The sequence below is a fragment of the Lipophrys pholis genome (assembly GCF_963383615.2).
Source record: "Lipophrys pholis genome assembly, chromosome: 13".
Taxonomy (NCBI): domain Eukaryota; kingdom Metazoa; phylum Chordata; class Actinopteri; order Blenniiformes; family Blenniidae; genus Lipophrys; species Lipophrys pholis.
The window spans coordinates 13686006-13707670 of NC_137632.1; the positions used below are offsets into that span (position 1 = coordinate 13686006).

Sequence of the window (21665 nt, forward strand, 5' to 3'; positions counted from 1 at the left end):
TTACTGCATGCACATTGCTTCAAATAGAATAGTGTCATAGTGGAAGTGAAAACAAAATCAGTTCAGCTATTTCATATTTTCCTCAGTGCATTTAAGAGAGTTATATTTTTATTCCCATTTTAGATTTCCACGGTCTTGTCTAATGAGAATTAAATAAGTGACATGCCTCCACTCCGGTCCATCAGCAACAATGACTGAAACTTTAAAAATGGTGGCTCAAATATACACACAAAACAAACAATAGTCAAGGTTCAAGTGTGTTAAAGGAATTTACCATTAATCCACCCTCCATCTTGGGGTCATCTGGGGGCCCCACCTCCTCCGCTGAAGTCACTCCTGCTTCAGTTGTTGCCTCTTTTAAGTCATTTTTAATTGAATAAGAATTCGCTGAGAAGCTGAGAGGAGGCTCAGCTTCAACCAAACATGACACCAAGACAGATTCTTGGGAGCCATAGCTGAGGTTGTCTCACCATGTCCTTGATGTCTTTTCCTAGGGTTTGTCACACAGTATAAAATCTGAGGTGTGAATTCCCCGGGGCCCCACAGGGCAACACTGCATAACTATGACATCAGCCTATAAAGTCTGGGAACACACATGGAAACAAGCACACAGGCAAACCAACACACATAAACCACTAAATGTGTCCTAATCTCTATGTTTTGTGAGCCAGTGTGCGCCTACAGTGTTTGTGCTTATATCACATGAAAATAACAGTGAGACGTTAGAATCTACATGTTATGAAAGCAACAGAAAAACCAATAACTTCAATTGTGAGCTACACAGGTATAAAAGTGGTGTACAAAACCAGTATCCACTGTGTGAAATATATTGCTGTGACATGTATACAGTGAGTTACAACAGAGAGTGCACCAGCCATGTGCTCTTTGTCTGCTTCAGTTGCTGGTGCTCATCTGTCTCAGACTTTTACTAAAATTTAAAAGCATATTTTGTCAAATCCATTCTGATAAACAGAACACGCACACCATCGTCATTAGGTGAAGGGACAAGGTGAATTTAAGAGAAAGACATTCGAATTGGGGCTAGATGTTATCAAAGGGTAAAGCACACAAACACTGTGAAACACAGGGTACCACAGACTGCATTCAATCACACTCAGGGAGGTCCAAGTCACATATATTCAAACTTCAACGCACTAGCTGTCTTTACAGTGGTCGATCAGAACGTCATGTCATGTCTGTCATGGCCTCTGCTCTGATCAGAGTGCATTTATGCCTTTATGCTTCCTGTCCCAGTTATACTCCATCTGCCCCTGCTGCTGTAATTTTCAGTCATTTCACTGCCACCAGAGGAGTTGTCTGCTTACAGAGTGCATTTTAACTGCTCACTTTGCTCGCTCCTGTTAATGTCAGTCCACCATTCATGCAATCCACACTCTAAGAGTTTCCCTTCATTCGTTTGGAAGTACTCAACCCTTTGCTTACTACTCATGATCTGGTCCACTAACCAAAAACACATGGGTCACAGCCTTCATGTTTATATTGTTGTTATCAAAGTATCTATCTAACCTGCCAGTAATCATGTGCTGCTGTTTTAGGTATGAAGTAAAATGATGCATGTGGCATTGCTGCATTGCTGAAAATAATAGTTCCCAAAGACCAGTTCAACCATGACATTGAGCAAGGCCTTGAATTTTGTCTACCATTGTATCAACTTTGACTCAACCTGTTTTTAAACATCACTTTTGCTGTAAATACATGAACGAAAATGAAAAACATATGGCTTTCAAAGTTTAAAAAAAAAAAACAGCCAAGGTCAAAAGGAAAAACAGCTCAACAGAAGAAAGCAGTCTGAGGGAGACCTGGGAATAGAAAAGTGAAGAGGGGGGTTTACATGAGGGAATAGGGGGTAGAAAGGAATATCAACAACTGTGACAGCTGTGTGGATATGGTGAGCTGAACCACAACAGGGAGGTTCCAGGGCAAGAATGCAGAACAGATCAGGCAGACAGAGGCTTGTGCTTAGGTACAACATGGCAGGCAATGCTGAGGCACAGCGCACAACAGCTGTCTAATCCCAAACTTCTGCCTTGATACCCCGAAAAGTACAACCTGTTCTCTTAAGACTATTCACTTCAAATTTTTTTCTGTAGCTCGACACGCTTTCACTCCCCTATTTGAGCTACTTGTTTGGCAGCTCGTCAGCCTCAGGCACAGGTCACATCACAGTGTCACAATCTTGAGCTGACTGGTAATGTGACGCTGTGAGAGACACAGCAAAAAAGACACACAGACCTTTTTCCTTAACACCCGCTGACAACCATGTTACAAGTTCACAAACCAAGGCTTCCTACCTGCTACTGAGTTTGGCCTCGGCATCATGAGGGAGGAAGATGTCTGCGGTGGATATGAAATTGGTCCCTCAGGTGAGTGACCTGGAGGCTGTGGGAGGGATGCGTTGAGCAGCTGCTGCTGCTGCTCAGTCTTGGACGGGGTGTCGGCTGGCGTGGCTGTGGCACTGCTGGAGTCTTCTTCGGCCACGGGAGAGCAGGTGTCAGCCCGCACACTCTGTGCCAGGCCATGGCGCCCGCTGCTTCTCAGGCTCCCATCTTTACTCCACTCCAGGCTGGAGCCACTGCGGTCATCATTTTCTGAAGAACTGGTGATGGTGGCTGAGAGGAAATGAAAAAAGGATGGTATATCAGAGATCCATTAATTTAATATGAACATTTATCTGTCTTAATGTATAGAGAGATACTGAGTTGTAATGAAAGTCTTAACTTTGAATAACTGCTCTTCCTCAGTGCCATTATCAACGTTGTTCAAAAGCTAATTTTATATGTACAGCGACTGCCTGCCCACCCTAATGAGATCTTGTGAGCTCTGATGGAATAGATTGGAAAAAATAAATTAAGTCTCCTGACAAACTTTATTCCTTTCAAGGATCACCAGTACAGAGTCCGCAACATCTGATGTGGGGGTCTGGAAGATGAACCGTGGAGTACAAGTAACTATTCCAACTGTAACACTGAATTCAATTCAGACAGGTGTTTTGCTTATATCAGAATAAATCCTTTAATCCTCCGACAGGTCAACATAGCTATCCTTAATGCTGGGTTTCAGGGCCAAATATACACAATGACAGGCAGCTGGATATAGAAGCATCAGAGGACTGGAAATGACCAGCCAGCTGGCTGTGTTTGCATCACATGCAGATAATCTTGATTTCATAATGCAGCAGCACGTTGCATCATCACTAATATTAATATAACTAGCACATCCTAGACCTTGTAATTCCTGTGCTGTTTACCTGGGCAAACACAGCACCACTCCTAACAGCATCACATCGAGCCCTGCTCTGTTCGCGGATCTGTAAACTGTCACAGCACATAAAAGGCTACAGTGATTGCTAACTTGCTTGACCTGTAGGCAACGGCAACCAGAACATTATCTTTTGCTCAAAGCCAGTGATTTTATGTTTTTCAAGCATATGGAGATGTATGCAGTCATTATTTAAAGTCCTCTTCCAGGCACCTCATGCAACATCTCCCGTGGCAGCTAATTTGTAAACCTGAAGACATTACAATGGCTGACCAATTGCAGCACAGAGCTTTTAATGCGGTGCAAAGCCAAATTAATGTGCTTTTGAAATGGGAGTCAGACTACAACTTCAAAAGAACAGGGAGCATTAATCAAAGGCGGGAATCTGACTTATGGACAAACCATGACTTTGTTCTTTTCCTTCCTTCACTGTTTTATCAAGGGGGTGGGTGAGATGCTGTACATCAGTGGGTTTTTTACACCCCCAACCAACTTCACCCAGCTACAAAAGTGCAAAGAAGTCTAGCATAATGTCATAGTCAGCAAATTAATAGTTAATTTAAGAGACTGCATGCCTTCCTCTGCTGCATACATACTGTATAACAACTGTGCTGGGCCCACACTGTTAACAAAGGAGTGGTTGGACAATCAGTGTCTCAGTGTCTACATGAATCCAGCCTATTTCAATATGCAGAGCTAACGAAATGAACCCATAGGATTACACCCCCCCCCCCCCCCCCCCCCACCAGATATTTATAACGATGTGTAACACAAACTAGTTTAGCACGACAAAAGACAAAACAGGCAAAGTCACATTCGAGCAAGTTTGTGTTCTGTCTGTTCAGAAGGTGTTAAATTGTACAGAGGTACCTTGTGACCAGTCAATAAGCACCCCAAACCGATTTGTCTGGGACCAACAAAAGGAGCAGAGACTACTTTAGCCAGCCAGAAGCAAGAGATAACACCCAAAACCAAGTGGCAAGGTCTCATTGTATATCCGCACCCTGCCTGAAACTGGAGATTCTCGGTTAAAGAACCATGCTCATTGTCACATCTTTGTATTCAACCACATGCTTTTTTTTTAATTGCACATGAACAAAGTGGCTTTACAGAAAGTCAGACTATGTGCACTTCAACTTGACTGCATGTTTGATCCTGTGTGACATCGATGCACCAAGCTGGAAGACACTACATCACAGCTACCATAAATTATTCAGCAGCTAGCAATGATATTGCTCTGAGGGGACAGAATGACTGACTCATGGTAATCAGTTATGTCAACGGTGGAACATTGAAAATCCAGACTGCTGCAGAATATTTGACTTTGACATACAATACTTACTACACTGGAGCTGTAGTATCAGTGAGGTACATAAAAGGTTCACCTGTTAATTCATACAATGCCACAGATTAAACTTTCCACCTCAACCTAACAGTGCCACTGCCTTCAGATAAGAGACCTCAAGAATGGAAATCGGCAGAATCGCCATAACCTTCAATTCAAATATTCAAACTCCCCTTTGGGTTCAAATCCTAAAATCTGTATAACAACTGAAGGTTTTGTGTGCAGAACCGCTGGTTGAATTAATGCATCAATAGACTATGCCGTCTTGCTGTCAGCTTCTGTAAATCCCGGGATGTCTCACAGGGCTATTACAAGAAATACAGCACCACGTCAAACTGTGGCAACTGTCAACTCAATGCTCTCTCACACCGGAACAGCTCTATACAAACTCAATCACTGACATGGAAGAAGATGAATATAATGTGACACAAATGTTATTCAGTCCCAGTGGGTTAAACGGAGTGACACATGACTGCCACCACACATGCAAGTCTTTTTTAGAGTAAATCACCAAGCGTGCATTAGGTAAACATTCTCAGATTGCACATCAAGAATAGAAGAGCTTCATGGGAAACACTGTAAACGATATTTGGTCGAAAGGATACTTGGTGAGCTCTGCAAGTCAGTGCCGAACTTGTAATGTGCAGAGTGACGTAATAGTGACTGTAGAATTGTCGGCGTTATTTGCTGTATGTTAGAAATTCATTTACTGATGTATGGTTTAATAACGCCACCACTGGCAGTTTACCCTGTACTAAAGTCAGGCTGAAGTACACTGTGGAGACAATGGTTCCTAATACACTGGTTAATAAATGCATGTCTCTAAAAATCTTGTGCTATTAAGTACATCAGTACTTATTAGTCATCATTAAGCTTTGCAGCCGTACCCTTCTTTATCCATTAATTTGAACATCATTGCAGGAAGCGATCAGCCTAGAAACTCTCTTAAAAGCATTACTCAATAGCTTTACAATCAGTCAAAACCCTACCGACTCCATTTAAATAAGGACACAGGGATCAACCAATCTCACAAATTTTCCTTGTACCATAAAAAGTGCCATTAGAGGATGGAGAGGGAGTTATTAGATAGGCTCCATTGCTCACCTATGATCCCACTGTCCTTGCTCTCGAGTGTTGAGCTGGGGCTGGTGATAGTCCCGCAGGGGCTGGAGTGGCTGAGTGGGGGACGGCTCGTGGTGCTGTTGAGGGTAGAACATGGGCTGTCGGTGCTGGGAGACGCTGTGCTGCTCGTCAGTGTTGAGCAGGGGCTGATGCCCTGGCTAGTCAGCGAGCACTGTGGTGGAAGGGAGACGGCGCAAAGGGTTAAGGTAAACCAAAGAATGTGCTGCTAATTAAAGATGTCAATGAAGTATGAAGTTAGCTCAGAATAAACTATCAGCTGGCAACAAGTTCACATTTTTTGTGGCACGAGCAGAAACAAATACAAAAAATTAAATTAAATAAATCCTTATTTGGAAGAGGAATCGAGAGTTTAAAAAGATATATTCCAACATTGCTGTATATTTGACCTGAACCATGTGAAAGCACATTTAAAAAAAAAAAAAAAAGAAATCTCTTAGAAATGAACAAGAGTTTCATATGTGAGCATGACACACAAGCAGAAAGGCATCAGCATTGTAAATGGAGTGAGCCTTTAAAATTACACACTTGTGTGTCTGGAGGAACAAGAAGAAGGCTGACAAGACTTTCACAAGGGAAGAAGTCTCTACTTTGTTTGTGACACAATAGACACCTTTCTCGTGTCATCAAGCCTGTCTGACAACCATACAACAGCTGAATCTTTGTTCGGGATAACTGACAACCGTAGAAGTCCAAATTAAGGCTGGTTTGTCCCGTTTCCCCATCTTCCTTTAACTGTATTCTATTGCTACACACAATAAACTGTAGCTGAAACAGGTCATCACTGTCCACTGTAAGAAGAACCAAAGCTTTTAAATAAGTTCCCATCGCAATGACGATCATCACACAGCAAGTCTTGACCTTCTTCCCTGTCCTGCTTCAGTAATACTGAAAACAATACATTTGACTTTTTCTTCTCTCTCTTTTTTTTTTTCCCTCCAACTTATTTCACAGACAAACGACTTCAGAGACAAAAAAAAAATATTCAGACAATTGTGGTTTTAGAATTTCTCTGTGAAGTTTAACAAGTTAATCTACAAGTAGATTTTGTCAAATCATCTGTGAACTGTTTAATCCCATATCCCATTAAAACTTGCCGTTACAAGTCTCGGACTAACTGAGGCACCTCTCATCATCGCTCAACCAAATTTGTTGCAGACACTGGCCTGCGGGACTTTTGCCGGCAATGTGTCACTGAACCATTCTTATTTTTTCTGGACCTTTCGAGCTTCTGTCAAATATAATGATGAGTGAATTTACCAAACATCCCACTGGAACACCCACAGTTCATCTGTGGCGACTACATATTGTTTTTTCACACAGCTTCCATATTCCAGGGAAACAATAGTTTTTCTTTTTGGTCTGAATCACAAAACAGTTATGTTGTGCCACACAAGTGTGACTAACTCCGAGATATTTTAACTTCTCTGTAAGGATCTGTGCAAGGAAATTATGACATGAAAATGAACCGAATAAGTGAAGGATGCTGAATGGGTGATGGCATGATTACCAACTTGTGGAGTTTTATCATGGCTGTATAACATCTTATATTTCAAACAAACAGTGTTGTCTCACAGCTTCCAGCCTTGAGGCAGATTCCCAGCACTAATCCCACACAGCAAACACAGTTTGACTGGAATACCTAACACATTTAATTATTTACCGTTAGTCAAAATGAAAAACATGCTGAGCTGAAGACATGTTATAAAACAGAGGAATGAAGAGAAAGAATTGCTGGCAGATGATAGAGGTTTGCTCCTTCTTAATGGAGCTTAAAAAAAAAAAAAAAAAGCATTGTTACACATTAACAGCAGAGTCAAGATCATTAGACCCTCACAAGTCCTGTCTCCTCTTGTCACATCTCAACTAATGAGTGTAATTCACAGATTACTTTCCAACCCTCTTTCAGCCTCTTTTAGAACTGCTCATTCATTGACATTACGCGAGGTGAATGAGGTATAGCGATAGTGATCTTGACTGTGCTCTTCAGACAGTTTCAGCTTAATTAGCAGAGCAAAACAAAGTGAGGCTCGGACCCAACATAACTCTATTTCTGGACCTGAGCTCAGACGCTCTTGTTACATACTCAGGAGCATCTGGGATAGCACTCAAGTTACCGGGAGACTAACACAGCACGCTAAAGAGCTTGCACAGAAATAAAACCACATGCAGTCAGTTTTAAATATGCAGTTACTTTCTTTCGAGCGCATTTAACAAAAACATTTCAAACAAAACAGTCTGACAGTTACCGTTGTCTGTGGTGCCAAAAAAACATGTGCCTGAGGTGCCTCTTAAAACCAAATCCATGAGAGAAAAATGAATCAGGCTTCAATAAAAACGGTTCCATTTCACTGTCACGCTGTCAAAACTAGATTCTGCTCTCATCCTTTCCATCTCCAGTCTATCTCTGTTTCTGTGTGCTGCCGCAAAGGCAGCAACTGTTGTTGAATGAGGGAGGGAGTTGGAGGGGAGGAAGAAAATGAAATACCTTCTTTTCATTCTTCTCATCCATAGGTATGCGCGCCGTACCCGGGATCCCTTCTCCCAGCAAAAAGCCCAGCCTTGTCATCAGTTCTTGATTGGCAGGTGAGGAGGAGCTTGGCTGTTTCTCTGCTTGAAGCTCTAGAGATGAGAGGGACAGAGAGAGAGAGAGAAAGCGAGAGAGAAAGTGAGAGAGAGAGAGAGAGAGAGAGAGAGAGAGAGAGAGAGAGGGGAGGAGGCAGAGAAAATGCTTAAGATTTGTCGTGCAGATTCCCTCTCACTGCTGGATGGCCCACACAGGGCCACGCTGCCTGCCCTGCCCTCCTCAGCTCTGCTCTGAAATGCTGTGCTGCACTCTCCAGCTGCAGCTGATGTGGTGCAGATCCAGAGTGAGAGAGAGAGAGAGAGAGAGAGAGAGACAGCGAGAGCAAGAGAGCGAGACACTCAGGGTGAAAGAGTAAAGGAGGTTGTGTGCAGTGGGGGCTGTGTGTGTGTGAGTGTGTGTGTGTGTGTGTGTGTGTGTGTGTGTGTGTGTGTGTGTGTGTGTGTGTGTGTGTGTGTGTGTGTGTGTGTGTGTGTGTGTGTGTGTGTGTGTGTGTGTGTGTCCCACAACATGCCTCGAGTGCCAATTCCAGGGCTTTCTGGTTGTTTACAGCGCTCCTTCATAGAGCCTCAGAATATCAATGAGTGGACATTGGCTTTCTCCAACACAGCTCCAACTGTCTGTGGTCTTTATTCTCCAGCATTTATACGACTCCAGGCTGCATGACTGGGTTACCACCACCAAGGCAGAGACAATTTGTGATACACTTTCTTTTTATATATAGAAAATGATCCATTTTTGTGTAATAAACCAAACAATTATAGAGGCAACTAAGACACTTTGTGCAAAAAAAAAGCATTCTAGTATATTCATGTGATAGAGCATGTAAAGCCAATGTGGTGCTGCACTTCAACAAAGTGAAAACATCTCCAAGCTCGCACACAGTACGATGATAGGCAAGAGGCACACAGTGTCCAACATACAAAAGCTTATTATGCAGCTCTCCGTCAGCACCTTTTTCTCCTCTCCTTCATTTTCTCCTTTAGCCTCCTTCTTCCACAGTTATTAATATTGCTGACAGTAAATCTGATTAAATATAAACAAGTCCAAGGGAACAATGTGCTGAAAGCCTCACTGAAGTTAAATTCAAGCCAACACACGCACACACGCACGCACGCACACACACACGCAAATAAACAGCCATCATTTTCTCATTTAAAGTAAATATGCAGGTGTATTTTTATTAACAGCTAATATTATACTGAAAGGGTCAGACAAGTCTCCAGGAGGGTATACTCACTTTTGAACAGTCAATATCAGACACAAAAAGCAAAAATTGGGAAGGTTTTTGGAAAACAAATACGACAAATTATCCACGGACAGGGGGAAAAAAAGAATAGTCTGCATTTCAGATTTGACTTTTGAACGATGTACAGCGCTTTGGGACCGATCACGCAGCTGTAAGGCGCCATATAAGTGAAATCCATTTACCGTTTTTTTGGTCCTTTTCGGCAGGATGACTTCAATGGTACCCCATTTCTTAGAGTTGTATATTATGCACATCACAGAACACTTCATTTCTGCTCTGTCACAACAAGTTCAACATTTGAAAGCTGGTTGTGAAAACTGTGGCTTTTTCCAAATATCGCCTGTATGCAAAACAAAACCTTGCACCGAGGAAGCTGCATTTCCAGATATGTTCATTACACCCTGCTGCAGTCACGAGGAAGACTGCTGACTTGAGAGTTCTCTGGAAGACACTTGCTAAAACCCTCCAGAGAAGATGACTGTGGAAAGGGCCGACTGTTCGGAGCGTGAGGGATCAAAGCAGATGCATGCAGAATTGATTGGATGGACAAAATGTGGCGAAAAAAATAAAAGGTGAACCAGCTACAGGGATGACTGCAGCCATGTGAAGATTTTCTAGCAGAGCCGATTCACGGATGAGGAAGAGTTTCACAGGGACTGCAGTGAGAATGGAGTCAGTGCGTCGAGGACGTATCATTTGGAAGAGAGGTAGAGAGACTTCGCAACCAAGTAGCTTCATTTTCAGTGTGAAGTCTTTATAGATAGGGTTGGTCTGAGGTACCAGGTCAGCAAGTCAAGAGTCAATACACCGCCTGAAAGCAGATTTTAGAGATCTTCATGCTTCTGTCGGCTGAAAACTTGATGGAGATGTTGCTTTCTTTTCTCAGCAGGACTTTACACCTGCCCACACTGACTCACAACAGGGAAACTCAGGAGCTGCTTCTTCCCTCAAGCTGTCAGGACTGTGAACTCTGACCTCCAGTCAGCACCCCACAAACAGGGACGATAGATGGACATGGCTGGGGGTACTGTGGCATTGCACCGTTTGTGCTTCTTCTATTTGTGGGTTTTTTTCTGTATTGTTTGTGTTTTTCTTTTATATTTTACAGTTATTGCCTATTTTGATACTTTTGTGTTGTAGAGGCTGGTGGACAGTCGCTGCATTTCACTGCCGTACTTGTATGTGATGAATTTAAAATCTAAATCTAAGCTACAGTAGTGCTTGGCTGGTCATAGTATTACTGGGGATTATTCATTGCCAGTGGGCCTGGCGTATACCTGTGGGTCACTATGAAGGGGAAAATGAAACACCAAACCCCATAATGCAGATGAGGTGAAGGCTTCCCATCAAAGCCACCTTGGCCTCCTTAACACTTTAGAAATGTCAACATCTGATCAACTCATTATCATTATCAGCTGCAATGGTTCTGGAATTTGTGCAAATGGATTCCCGACTGAATGAGCATTGAATGTGTTCATGAACATACTTTACATAAAGTGATAAAACCTCGGCGAGCAGCTGCTGTTCCAGAACCATATCTAAATGATTTACTCCCGTTGTGGTGGTCGTTCTTTTAGACCGTGAATATCTTTATTTATTTTCGTCATCGTGGTAACAGTTTCTCTGCATTTCAAGGTTTCTTAGACACTACAATCCCTCTGTCTGTTTTTGCGCTTTTTTTTAAATTTGTGCAGTAGTAGGGTTTTTTTGGGGGGGAATATATATGGACGGAAAAAAAAATCCCCCCCAAAAAACTGACTTGCCCAGCAAAATACAGCAAGTGAAAATAATGTTGTGTGTGCATGGATTTTCATCGGGCACTCTGGACTCCTTCCACAGTCCCAAAACATGCATTTGAGGATATTTGACGATTTCAGGAGAGACTGAGTGTGCACAACTGTCTGTTTCAACATGGATGGATGGATGGATGGATGGATGGAATTTGTTTTTCAAAAAACATTCAGCACATTAAACAATAAGCAATCGTTAATTGTAGCCTCAATCCATTAGCTCACTAAAACAAAGCTGAACTTTTATTCGGGTGTGGAAAACATGTGTAATCAAGCAGATAACATAAGTGGTGACAAATAATTCAACTCTAATGTTCTTGATTCCCCCTGAAAACTTGGTCATAATTAAACACAAAAGGCTCACACTACTGTAGCGACGACCACAATTTAGTCAAGAAATAGTAGACCATGCCCGAGACTTATCAGAGGCCTTTAAACAAAACTGAATTTGGCATTATGGTCTGGCACGATAATCGTGTGCCTGTATCCTTCAGCCAAGAACAAAATGTGTTAGACAAGATACATGCAGTGTAAGTAATTCCACACCAGCACATATCTTTAACTTCAGGCTGTGCAGAATATTTATATTACCCTTTGACACATCTGCCCGCAGGGGGGCTTGGTTTGTGATGTTTGTTATGTTGGCACTGCCCTGTGGGAAGTAGCTGTACCTCTCAGAAGTGTCTTTAATTTTCAGAAGCTGAAATATTCTATAGGCCTGAAAGGAAACTGCAAGAGTTCCAGGAGCCTGAAGGTCCGACACTGAATAAATAGAAGCTTTTGTCTATATAGCAACAGACAGTGAATTCCAACTTAGCACATGATGTCCTTGCATCACTATTGCAAATATAGTGCAATAGAAACCCAAAACATTGAAAATCTGTTTGTTATAGTGAAGAACAAAGAGAAGCATTGGTGCCGATATCTAAATACAGACCACAATTGAAGAAAAAAGCTTTGTTTGTCACACAAACAACAAATGTACAGCAAAATCTGTGTCCTGCAATGAGCCCATCTCCAAGGAGCAGTGGAGCTCCTGTGCAGTGGCCGTGGGGGCAGATGGGACTCAGTAAGCCACAGTGGGAACTTACCGGAAGTGGAATTCAAACCTGCAACCTTTTGAACACAAGCTTCTCTATCCTCTCATCCACCACCACTGTAGTTGAGAATCAATTTCAAGGAGGATTTTTCAAATATAGTTTCTGACTTTTCATCTCTGAAGGATTCCTGTGGGCACTCCTAACAGACACAGTATCACCCATGCTGAGTGCTCTTGGAGGTGGTCCTGTTTTTGTTTAATGTTACAACCATTGCACAGGCTTCAATGACCTTCAGTGAACATTACAGAGAATGAAAATGAGTCTGCGTCATTTCAAAGGGACACCTTCCACATCACACCTTTATAGCCACTGTTCATTACCAGACAGTGACAGGCGGTTTTCTTCTGATGACATTTGGTCAAAGACAAAGCTTTTAGCTCTGGAAATGCTAACACAGTTCCATAGCGACGACAAACGACAAAGTATTGTTCCCGTAAGACCAATGCTTTAACATTTGTTTGGAAAGCGATTGAAAAACCAGACTACTAAAGCAGTGGACGAGCAACGTCTGAGTGAATTTCATTTACAAAATAAAGAAAAACTGTATATGTGAGTGCATTGGCTAAACTGTGGTACAAAGAAGAAAAATCTATCCGATTTGTGGATTCGGTATCTTTTCACAACGGAGCATTGCTATTTGTGCTCTCACAAACTGTGTGTTCACCAGCTTCAGTCACCAGCCCGGGCTGATAGTTTGGGGTTAAACCTGATTGAATCCGTCACCCAGCTCTACATTTCTGAGCCCTGACACAACTGCTTCATCATATGCTCCTCAAAACCACTTAAACCTGCCCTCTCTGAAAACCAATCAGGACCCGCGAGACTGCACTGGAGATGTGTCCGGCTGAATTTGGATACAAACAGACCGATAGGCTGACATTAAGACAAATGTAACATTTCCAAACAAAAACAAAATCTCCCGGGCCACATCAGCCAGAGGTCCCAATGAAAATCAATGCACTGTGCCAACAATACTAATAAATAGTACCAACTGCATCCACAAAGTTTGCACCGCATTTCATGTTCCAGCAGTTATAAACAAACACCAAGAATAGGAGGAAATCTGTGTTGAACTGATGTTTATATACTGCAGGTATATTCCACTTTTGAATACATTCAGACTGTGCAAACAGTGCGACTCATTATTTATACTGTTTATAAACAGAAAATAACAGGACATTTGTCTCATAGCTAAACTGTGACCCTGGGAATGTTATTATCACCTATTCATCACTCTTGACAACTCTAATATCCGTTGACAGGAACAACAGGTAAATATATTGAAAGCTGTAATAAATATTGAAGGTAGTGGTGAATTAAATCACTGCTGGCTAGGGGGAAAAAAATAACAATATTTATATAGTTTTGTCTCTATTTTCATACCTAGAAGCCTCTAAAAAAACAGCCTCAGCCTTATCTGGAGGCAGTCCTATCTGTTGGGTAAGTGTTAGTCTTGAGGGCAGCTCAGCCATGGGAGTGGGGTTGGGGGGGGGAAATTCTGCTGTTTTCGCTTTCTTTCCAGATTATTTGGATCTGTTTATAGCTCAAACCAGCCACCTTTCACTCATAACCTCTATTCTCTACAGCCTTCAAGCTGATAGAATCTAAAGCCTTATTGAACAGCCATTGGTGCACAGTATTAGCCAGTAGAAATAACATCAGTAAGCTTTCCTTGTCATTATTTCCCTGTGGAGTTTCCGTGCAGTCCTTTCAGTGTTTGGCTTTTTTATGGTCGTGATACCTCGAGAGTGCATTTAGCACAAGCGGATGTCACAATGCGGTATGTGTCTCACACAAGTGCTGTAATACTGAATATATTGTTTAATAAACAGTGGAGAAGAATGTCTTTGTTGGCAATGTCATAAGCTGGCATGCTCTTCTAAACCAGTGGTATATGGCACATCCGAGGACTATTGCGTTTACACAGTGAAGGACATATAAATCAATTTTAAATGTTAGTGCAGAACAAACAAAGATATATCTGCCTGGAATATAAGCATTATGTTTGCACACAAGATATCCCTCTGCCTCTACTGTTATTACTAGTTCCTAAAATCAAAACAGCCATGAAACTAAACTCAACTTTCAATTAATTGTATCGATTTCATAATACAAATAAAGCTTTAACACTAGTTTAAGACCAAAATCATTTTCAGCTCGTCAGTCAGTTTCTAACCAAGCGATCAAGAAAAAGACAGCTCTCACTTAAAAATTGGAAGGTGCGGGGCACTTCTGACTGCAAACTTGTCTCCAGAGATAACCTGAAGGAAGCCGACTACAACTTCCTGGCATACCTTGTCTAGCTATTTCAGATGATATGTACACTCATCTTTTATTGTTATTGTGCACATTGACACCTTCAGTTGAGATAGAGCCTATTCATTGATGAATGTATCTCACTAAAATATACTTATTAGACATGTACAACATTTATGAGTGTCTCTGATCGTGAAGATTCTTGATGTTCTCTCCCAGATACAGTAGATCAAAATAAATGTCCAGCTCTGAAGTAGCTCATTCTGTGTATAATCCTGTCATATAGAAGGTGTCCTTTTTATATTCATGCTCTGAAAATATCCCAATATGTGATGAAGACTAATGTATGTCTGTTTACAAAAGGTATAGGAAATGACAACTGATCATTTGTTTTAGAATTTAATGTTCTGATGCTCCAATAATGAGAAAGTGGAAAAATTAAGTACTAATACAACATCACTTTCTGTAAATTTCTATGACAACTTAAAAATTCTAATAATAAAAGTTACAGTAGCAGTCAAATCTGAAGTCATCAAATAAGATACATCTGTTATCAGCCATCTAATGACAGATACTCTAATAGCTTAAAGAAATTAAAAGCAAATTATATTTTTGGCACAATAACAACGTTATGGCATGTTATGCCTTCATCAAACAGCAAATCCTCCATTTGTATTTGAATTCACAATTACCTAACTCAAAATCAAACTTCAATATTATTTCCCACACAAATATATATGCTTGGTTAACTTAAACCAACACAGTAACACTTGTCTGAGCTGAAATGATGTAAATATACATACTCTGTTGCTAATTGGAAGCTCGTCTCGTATGATACACACCCCATGATTTCACAACGGGCAAAAAAACATTCAAAAGAGTTCTCAAGGCTCTCATTAAGTACTCATCTTGGCTACCTAGTTTATTAATTGCTGCCACCTGAATAGACCACAGGTAAGTTTATGTCTTTATGTGTAACAGGGGAGCCACACCGGGTCTCTTTTCATATGTCACCTGACACTTGAATCGGTTTCATTAAGAATTCCTAATGGACATTGCATTCTGGGAGACACTTCAGAAGGAACAACAAAAATGTAGTTGTAAGTCAACAGCAAATTCACTTGTTTGCACATAGTGAAGATATTTCATCGATCTGATGGAAAGCTAGTTATTAAGTAAAAAAGCTACTGTGAGGAAATAAGCTCAATGGTCTAGATGAAGCATTTGTCTTGTCCCTTTTTATTTTGTACTCATTGAAAAATGAAAAACCAGAGATGTAGCTGGAACCACTTTGTTATCCCAGTAACTGTACAGTGAATGGAGGCACACACACAAAAAACAACATCGTTATCTGCTGCCTGAGGAAGTTTATGAGCAGGTGTGAAATAGCAGCCGCGTGTTTCAGTGATAGAAGAATGAAGACGGAAGGAGGAGGAGGAGGAGCAGAAAATGGGTGGAAGAGGAGGAGGAGGAGGAGGAGGAGGAAGAGGAGGGGACTCCATCAACAGACTGGCTTCACAGGGCTGCCTTAGCTCTCTCTCTGCCGAGAAAACAATCCAGCCGGTGCTCATTAGCAGCTGGAGGTTTCATTACCACAACAGTGTAGCCTGGTTAATGAACCCTCAATGAGAACATACATCCTGTTTCTCTATCGAAGTTCAGAGGTACAAGGTGACGTGTACCCCTGGAGCCTTTACTTCACATTCCAAGGTGCTGTAAGTGCAGACTGAGCATCCAATGAAACATTACAACTAATTAAATTGAGACTCTATAAAGTGCCTCTGAATAGAGAATAATATTGCCTGCGGGAATCGTACTTTGACTGACATATCAGCTTGATGCAATGCTCAATCTTTTATTAATATTGCTGAAATGACAGATACAGAAGGCATCATTTTCATAATGACACCAGCAGAGCTGACACTCAAGCAGCAGTTGGCCCAGTGGGTCATGGTGGCCATCCTGCAAAAGTCCTTTAGAGATGGACGGCACAGATTAATAACACCTTTTGATTCAGTGGGAAAAAAGAAAAATAACAGAATGAATCATCCTCAGACTGCTGATGGAAACAATCCTCAGCAATGAACCTGATTTGCTATAGAAATTTAAAGCACTTGTCACTTTGTCACAGCCAGCAACAAAATCATCTCCCATTGAAAGGGAGATGATTTTGTTGACGCAAAGCTACTATTTGCCTCATAGAAAATCACGAACAGGGTCAGCGTGGATAACATCGCAAGTTTTTATAAACTCGTCACAATTGTACATGATTATACAATTGTGCTGGAATATTAATTAGTTAAACTTATTAAAGTAAGTGTATATGCTGTTTTACATTCAATTGAAATGGCTGATGCTTTTGTGTGTAGTGAAGGCGACTCAAATGTATAATTACTCATGATACCATGACCTTCAACATTTGCAGACACATCCCTTGTATTCATCTTCGTATGAATTCAATGAATCACACAAATCAGGGACTCGTTCAAAGATTTTTCATGAGAAGACCTTCAGTGGTCAACCAGCCTTGTCACTATGACAAAACTAAAGTGATGCTATAACCAGACACTTTAAGTAGCTAATATTCACTAAAGACCAGTTTCATCATTGACAGGGTGATCAATACATGGAGAAACAGGTGCTAAGTGTTTGGGTCGGTGGCCCAGAGCCTCACTGGGGTTGTAAAATGGGCATGCGGAGAAAGACATAATTGTGGGAGACAACAGGACCTGTGGTTTTCCTGATTGACAGAGACAGAGCTCTGAGACCACAGCTGAAACAATTTTGTGGACCGACAGTCAGCCGCCTGTTGCAAACAAACTCACACACGCATGCATAAACAAAGACAAAGGTCCGCACGGACACGTAGTCGAAATAAAAATACACGTTGCATTTAGTACACGGTTACCAGAAACACAATCCTTCCTCAAAGACAGCGCCATGTGGGAGGACACTGCTGCATGTTAAAAACCTGCTGCCTTACTTTGGCTGCAGCCTGGCCTGTGGATACACAAACCAGAGCATGACAAAAAGGAAAGCCAAAGGACAAACCTAAAAGAAGACCTTCATTCAAATTAGGTATGTCAGCCAAAATGAAACGGGCAAATAAGAAATACAACTAAATAAAATAAATATAGTGAAAAAAAAAAAAAGTTAAAACATATTCCAGACACAATCCCAGGTGTGCACAGCATCAATTTTTACACTGTCAGCAGCTTGTGTAGAGATAAAACACTGTTTTAGGCAGTTCAAATTTAAGAGAGACATCCTTCAGCATATGCCTCTTTACAACCTCTTGATTTGTACCCGAGATGTCACCGAGTTCTCGTGCTACAGAACTTTTAACTTCCTGTCCTCAGTCAGCACTTTCTGCTGACATTGACCTTGGTACAAAAACAGCAATATCAAACAAGCATCACATCCTGTCGCAATGGCTGGTGGAAAAAAAAACAACAGGATAATTTATTGTGTCTGATGTAGAAGACAACACAAGATTTATCGACAAAATAGTACTGGATCTGCCCTTGTTACATTGGACCTGTGGATACACATATATACAAGTAAATCTTGTTGCTGGAATAACACCACACTTAATCACACTGCATGGTGAAGTTGCAATCGGTAAACTTGTCAGCTGTGATCGGGCCTCAGCCGACTACAGCTGGGCTTTCATAATTAGCTTCTATTAGTGGGGAATTTACACAGTTCCTCATTACACATAATGACTTAAGTAAGCTGTCTCGCCCCTGTTATTTCTCAGCAGTAAACTTTTACCTGTTCACTACAGCCATGAGAAAAACAGGTACATAGCTTCATCTGGCTTTTTTGTTGACTTTATTGCTAAATTTACTGAATGAACTACACACAGCCACAAAAAGGACACAAGCAGGTTGCTTACTGTCCTGACAAACATACTGGTCATTTCGGAAGACGTACAAGTCACTCAGTGAATAGGCTCAGCCTCACTTAGAAGCCCGGAGCTGTAAAAGGGAAAAGACATTTGCTCTTATTCTACCAGTTAGGAATATTATGTGCTTAATCAGCCTGGATACTGTCCCAACAGATGGCCATGCCATTTCTTGTTTGTCATAAAGTGACCAGATCTCCACTGTCGGGAGCAGACAAGAACAATAACATCCGAGCAAGAATCTAATTTATCATCTCAGTTTATTTTTGGGTACTCCCCGAGGCAAACTAAAGATCGAAGCAGCCAAATGGTGCTATACATTTGGTGTGGCCATTTCTCTGGAGACCCACTAAGTAGGTTTGTCACATTTATGTAAGATAGTTCAGGAGGAGTAATTAGATCCCCTCTTGTGACGTATAATCTATTTTGAAAAAGTAAAATGGATCATTTCTGGACAATATTTACCCCATGATCAAGACATGAAAATGCTTGCCTAGGTTGTGTTCATTTGTGATTGGTTGAAAGTTTGTGCTCTTCACTTAGATGTGCTATGAAGTCATGACCTCTCTAGAGTGTAACCTGGATTTTACCTAACCCCAGCAGGGATATACAGTAAGAGAGTACTGTACTCTGATAGGAGGACAGACAGACATCTTCATGTCTTGTATACAGAAGAAGCCTATTTTTTAAACCAGCAATCATATCTTTGATTGACTGATTAGGAATCCAAACAAGCATTCCACTTAACTTTGGCCAGTATATATATAGTTCTTCTCAGTATTTGGTGATATTTATCCTACCCTTGCTGATCACACCAATGTCCATTCAGGAACATCCCATACATGATACAGTCACCAACCTGCTTCACTATAATGATGATATTGGCCAGATGATGAGCAGTGCCTGGTGTTTGGCAGACACTGTGGTTAGAGTTTGTCAAAAGAAAGACGAGACTGTCCTTTCCTCCATGCTCTCAGGGCCCTTTAAATGTCTGTTGGTAAACTTAAAAAAAAACTGTCAAGTTTTCATTCAGACTGGTTTCTGTTAAATCACTTAAATATAAATAAACAAAGGCCTGACTGATGAAGAATAGAAATGGTTTTACACATCTACTCTAATCTATCTCTCCAAAATGTTACTTTAGAAAGCTACAAAAATGATTTTGTCCTCACAGAAGAAACTCCGGGAGCTTACATTACAGATATGTTTTTGAATCATATCAAGCTGGTGGACTCCAAAAGAAGTTCTGGACACATACACATTTTTTTAAATCATTTGAATTCTCTTGTAATTTTTTTATATATATATAATGAATCCAAGACACCTCTTAAGTCATTGTTAAACCTTTTTTGATGGCTCATCGAGTGATTTGAAAATATTTCTGTTTTATACCAGTGAGATTGAATCAGCAATACAAAGGGCCTAAACACTGTACTTCATGAAGAAAGAGTAATCCTGTTAAGCCCCCTGAACAGTTACTTTAGTCTAACATAAAACTGGAGGTATGGAAGCGCTGAACACGCTGTGTTCTTCTCTAAACATAAGTAGCTTTAAAACACAACCCACCCATCAGCATAATTTTCCCAGCGATGAAAACAATGGAGAAAAATTATGAATAGTACTATTAGAAAGACAGCAAAAATGTGCAAATGTGCATGTATTTGTGTGATGATATGTTTTAAGAAGTTTCATGGCAAATAAATAGTACATATGTATATTTGAAGGGTGTTGTCGTACAGTGAGAAGTGGAATGACACTGTCATAGTAAAGAATTGTGTTCAGACATGGTGTTCAAATCTGCAAAATATCCTCATGCCTCAATTCCTATTCTAACATTCAAATCCGAATCTTCTAAAGTATTTTTAGGTTGCATCTGATTAAATTTAACGTCTAAATATGCCAGTGCATCAACTGTCAAAGGATACGGTTGATCTGCCAGCTGAATGTTTGACACACCCTTGTGTCTCGGTATGCCACAGTCAACGGTGACTGTGCTGCACTGGGTTACAACTGTCTCCCCTTTTAAGCCACGCACAATCAGGGGCACTCTGTCTACTTCGCATTTTTGCTAAAGATAACACATCTAGCAATTCCACTTAAGCTTATGAGAGGAATTTGAGCCTGCCCAGCTGGAAGTCAAAACAGAGCACTCAGTGGAATATTACCCTTTCACACATAAACACAATCCCCAAACAGAACGGAATAGGCGCAATAACTTTAAAGGCACACCTCGCAGAAGTGTGGGAACACAGGAACACACATGTACAGCTCGAGAGAATTTAAAGGTCTTGTCCTCATTACATTACAAATCCAGCACTTTGGTCAGACAGTGTATATCCTCACACTGTGGAAAGCTGACTCCTCGGTAATCTAAACACACACAGTTCAGAATAAACACGGCACTACTGGGTGCTCATATGAGGAACTATGTGAAGGAAAGAATGATCCAAAGCACTCAATTTTACTCATACAGAAAGTGATGATTTGTTCACATGATAAAAGTTGTAGTCCTAAATCTGCAGCGATGAAGTGGACTACAGAAAACATGTACATTTTTCAAACCGACAGTTATTTCATGGAAAAAAACACAAGCAGACAACTTCAGAAATGAATCGTAAGCATAACTCACCATTGTGCGAGGAGTCCTTTTTATCAGCCACCTTCCTCAGTGCTGACACGATGGCATCAGAAGGGACACGAGGACTCTCTACATATTTGGGCTTCCTGATTGGACCTACCAGCACAAAGAAGATACAGGCAGAATGAGCGAGAGCGTCCCACAGAGAGAGCAAGAGTAAAAGACAGTGAGCGAGAGAGACCGAGAGAAATGAGGGAGGGAGAGAGAGAGACAGAGAGAGAGAGAGAGCGAGAGGGCAAGAGAGAGAGGGCGAGAGAGAGAGAGAGAGAGAGAGAGAGAGAGAGAGAGAGAGAGAGAGAGAGAGAAGACAAGAGAATGAGGGAACCAGAGCGAGCGCTCTCACAGGATTAATATGTTCCAGATGGGACGAAGGATGA

General features: G+C 41.2%; 1 protein-coding gene across 2 annotated transcripts in view; it reads right to left on the bottom strand.

The window, feature by feature from the left end:
* Positions 1-21665, bottom strand: part of tanc1b (tetratricopeptide repeat, ankyrin repeat and coiled-coil containing 1b) — a 96385-nt gene that overhangs the window by 35212 nt on the left and 39508 nt on the right. For both annotated transcript variants that reach the window (XM_080478319.1, XM_080478318.1), the window contains exons 4-7: positions 21280-21384; positions 8253-8386; positions 5729-5918; positions 2313-2630 (exon numbers count right to left, since the gene is read on the bottom strand). In XM_080478319.1, coding sequence (XP_080334445.1) covers positions 2313-2630; positions 5729-5918; positions 8253-8386; positions 21280-21384 — 747 coding nt within the window. The remainder of the gene's footprint in view (positions 1-2312; positions 2631-5728; positions 5919-8252; positions 8387-21279; positions 21385-21665) is intronic.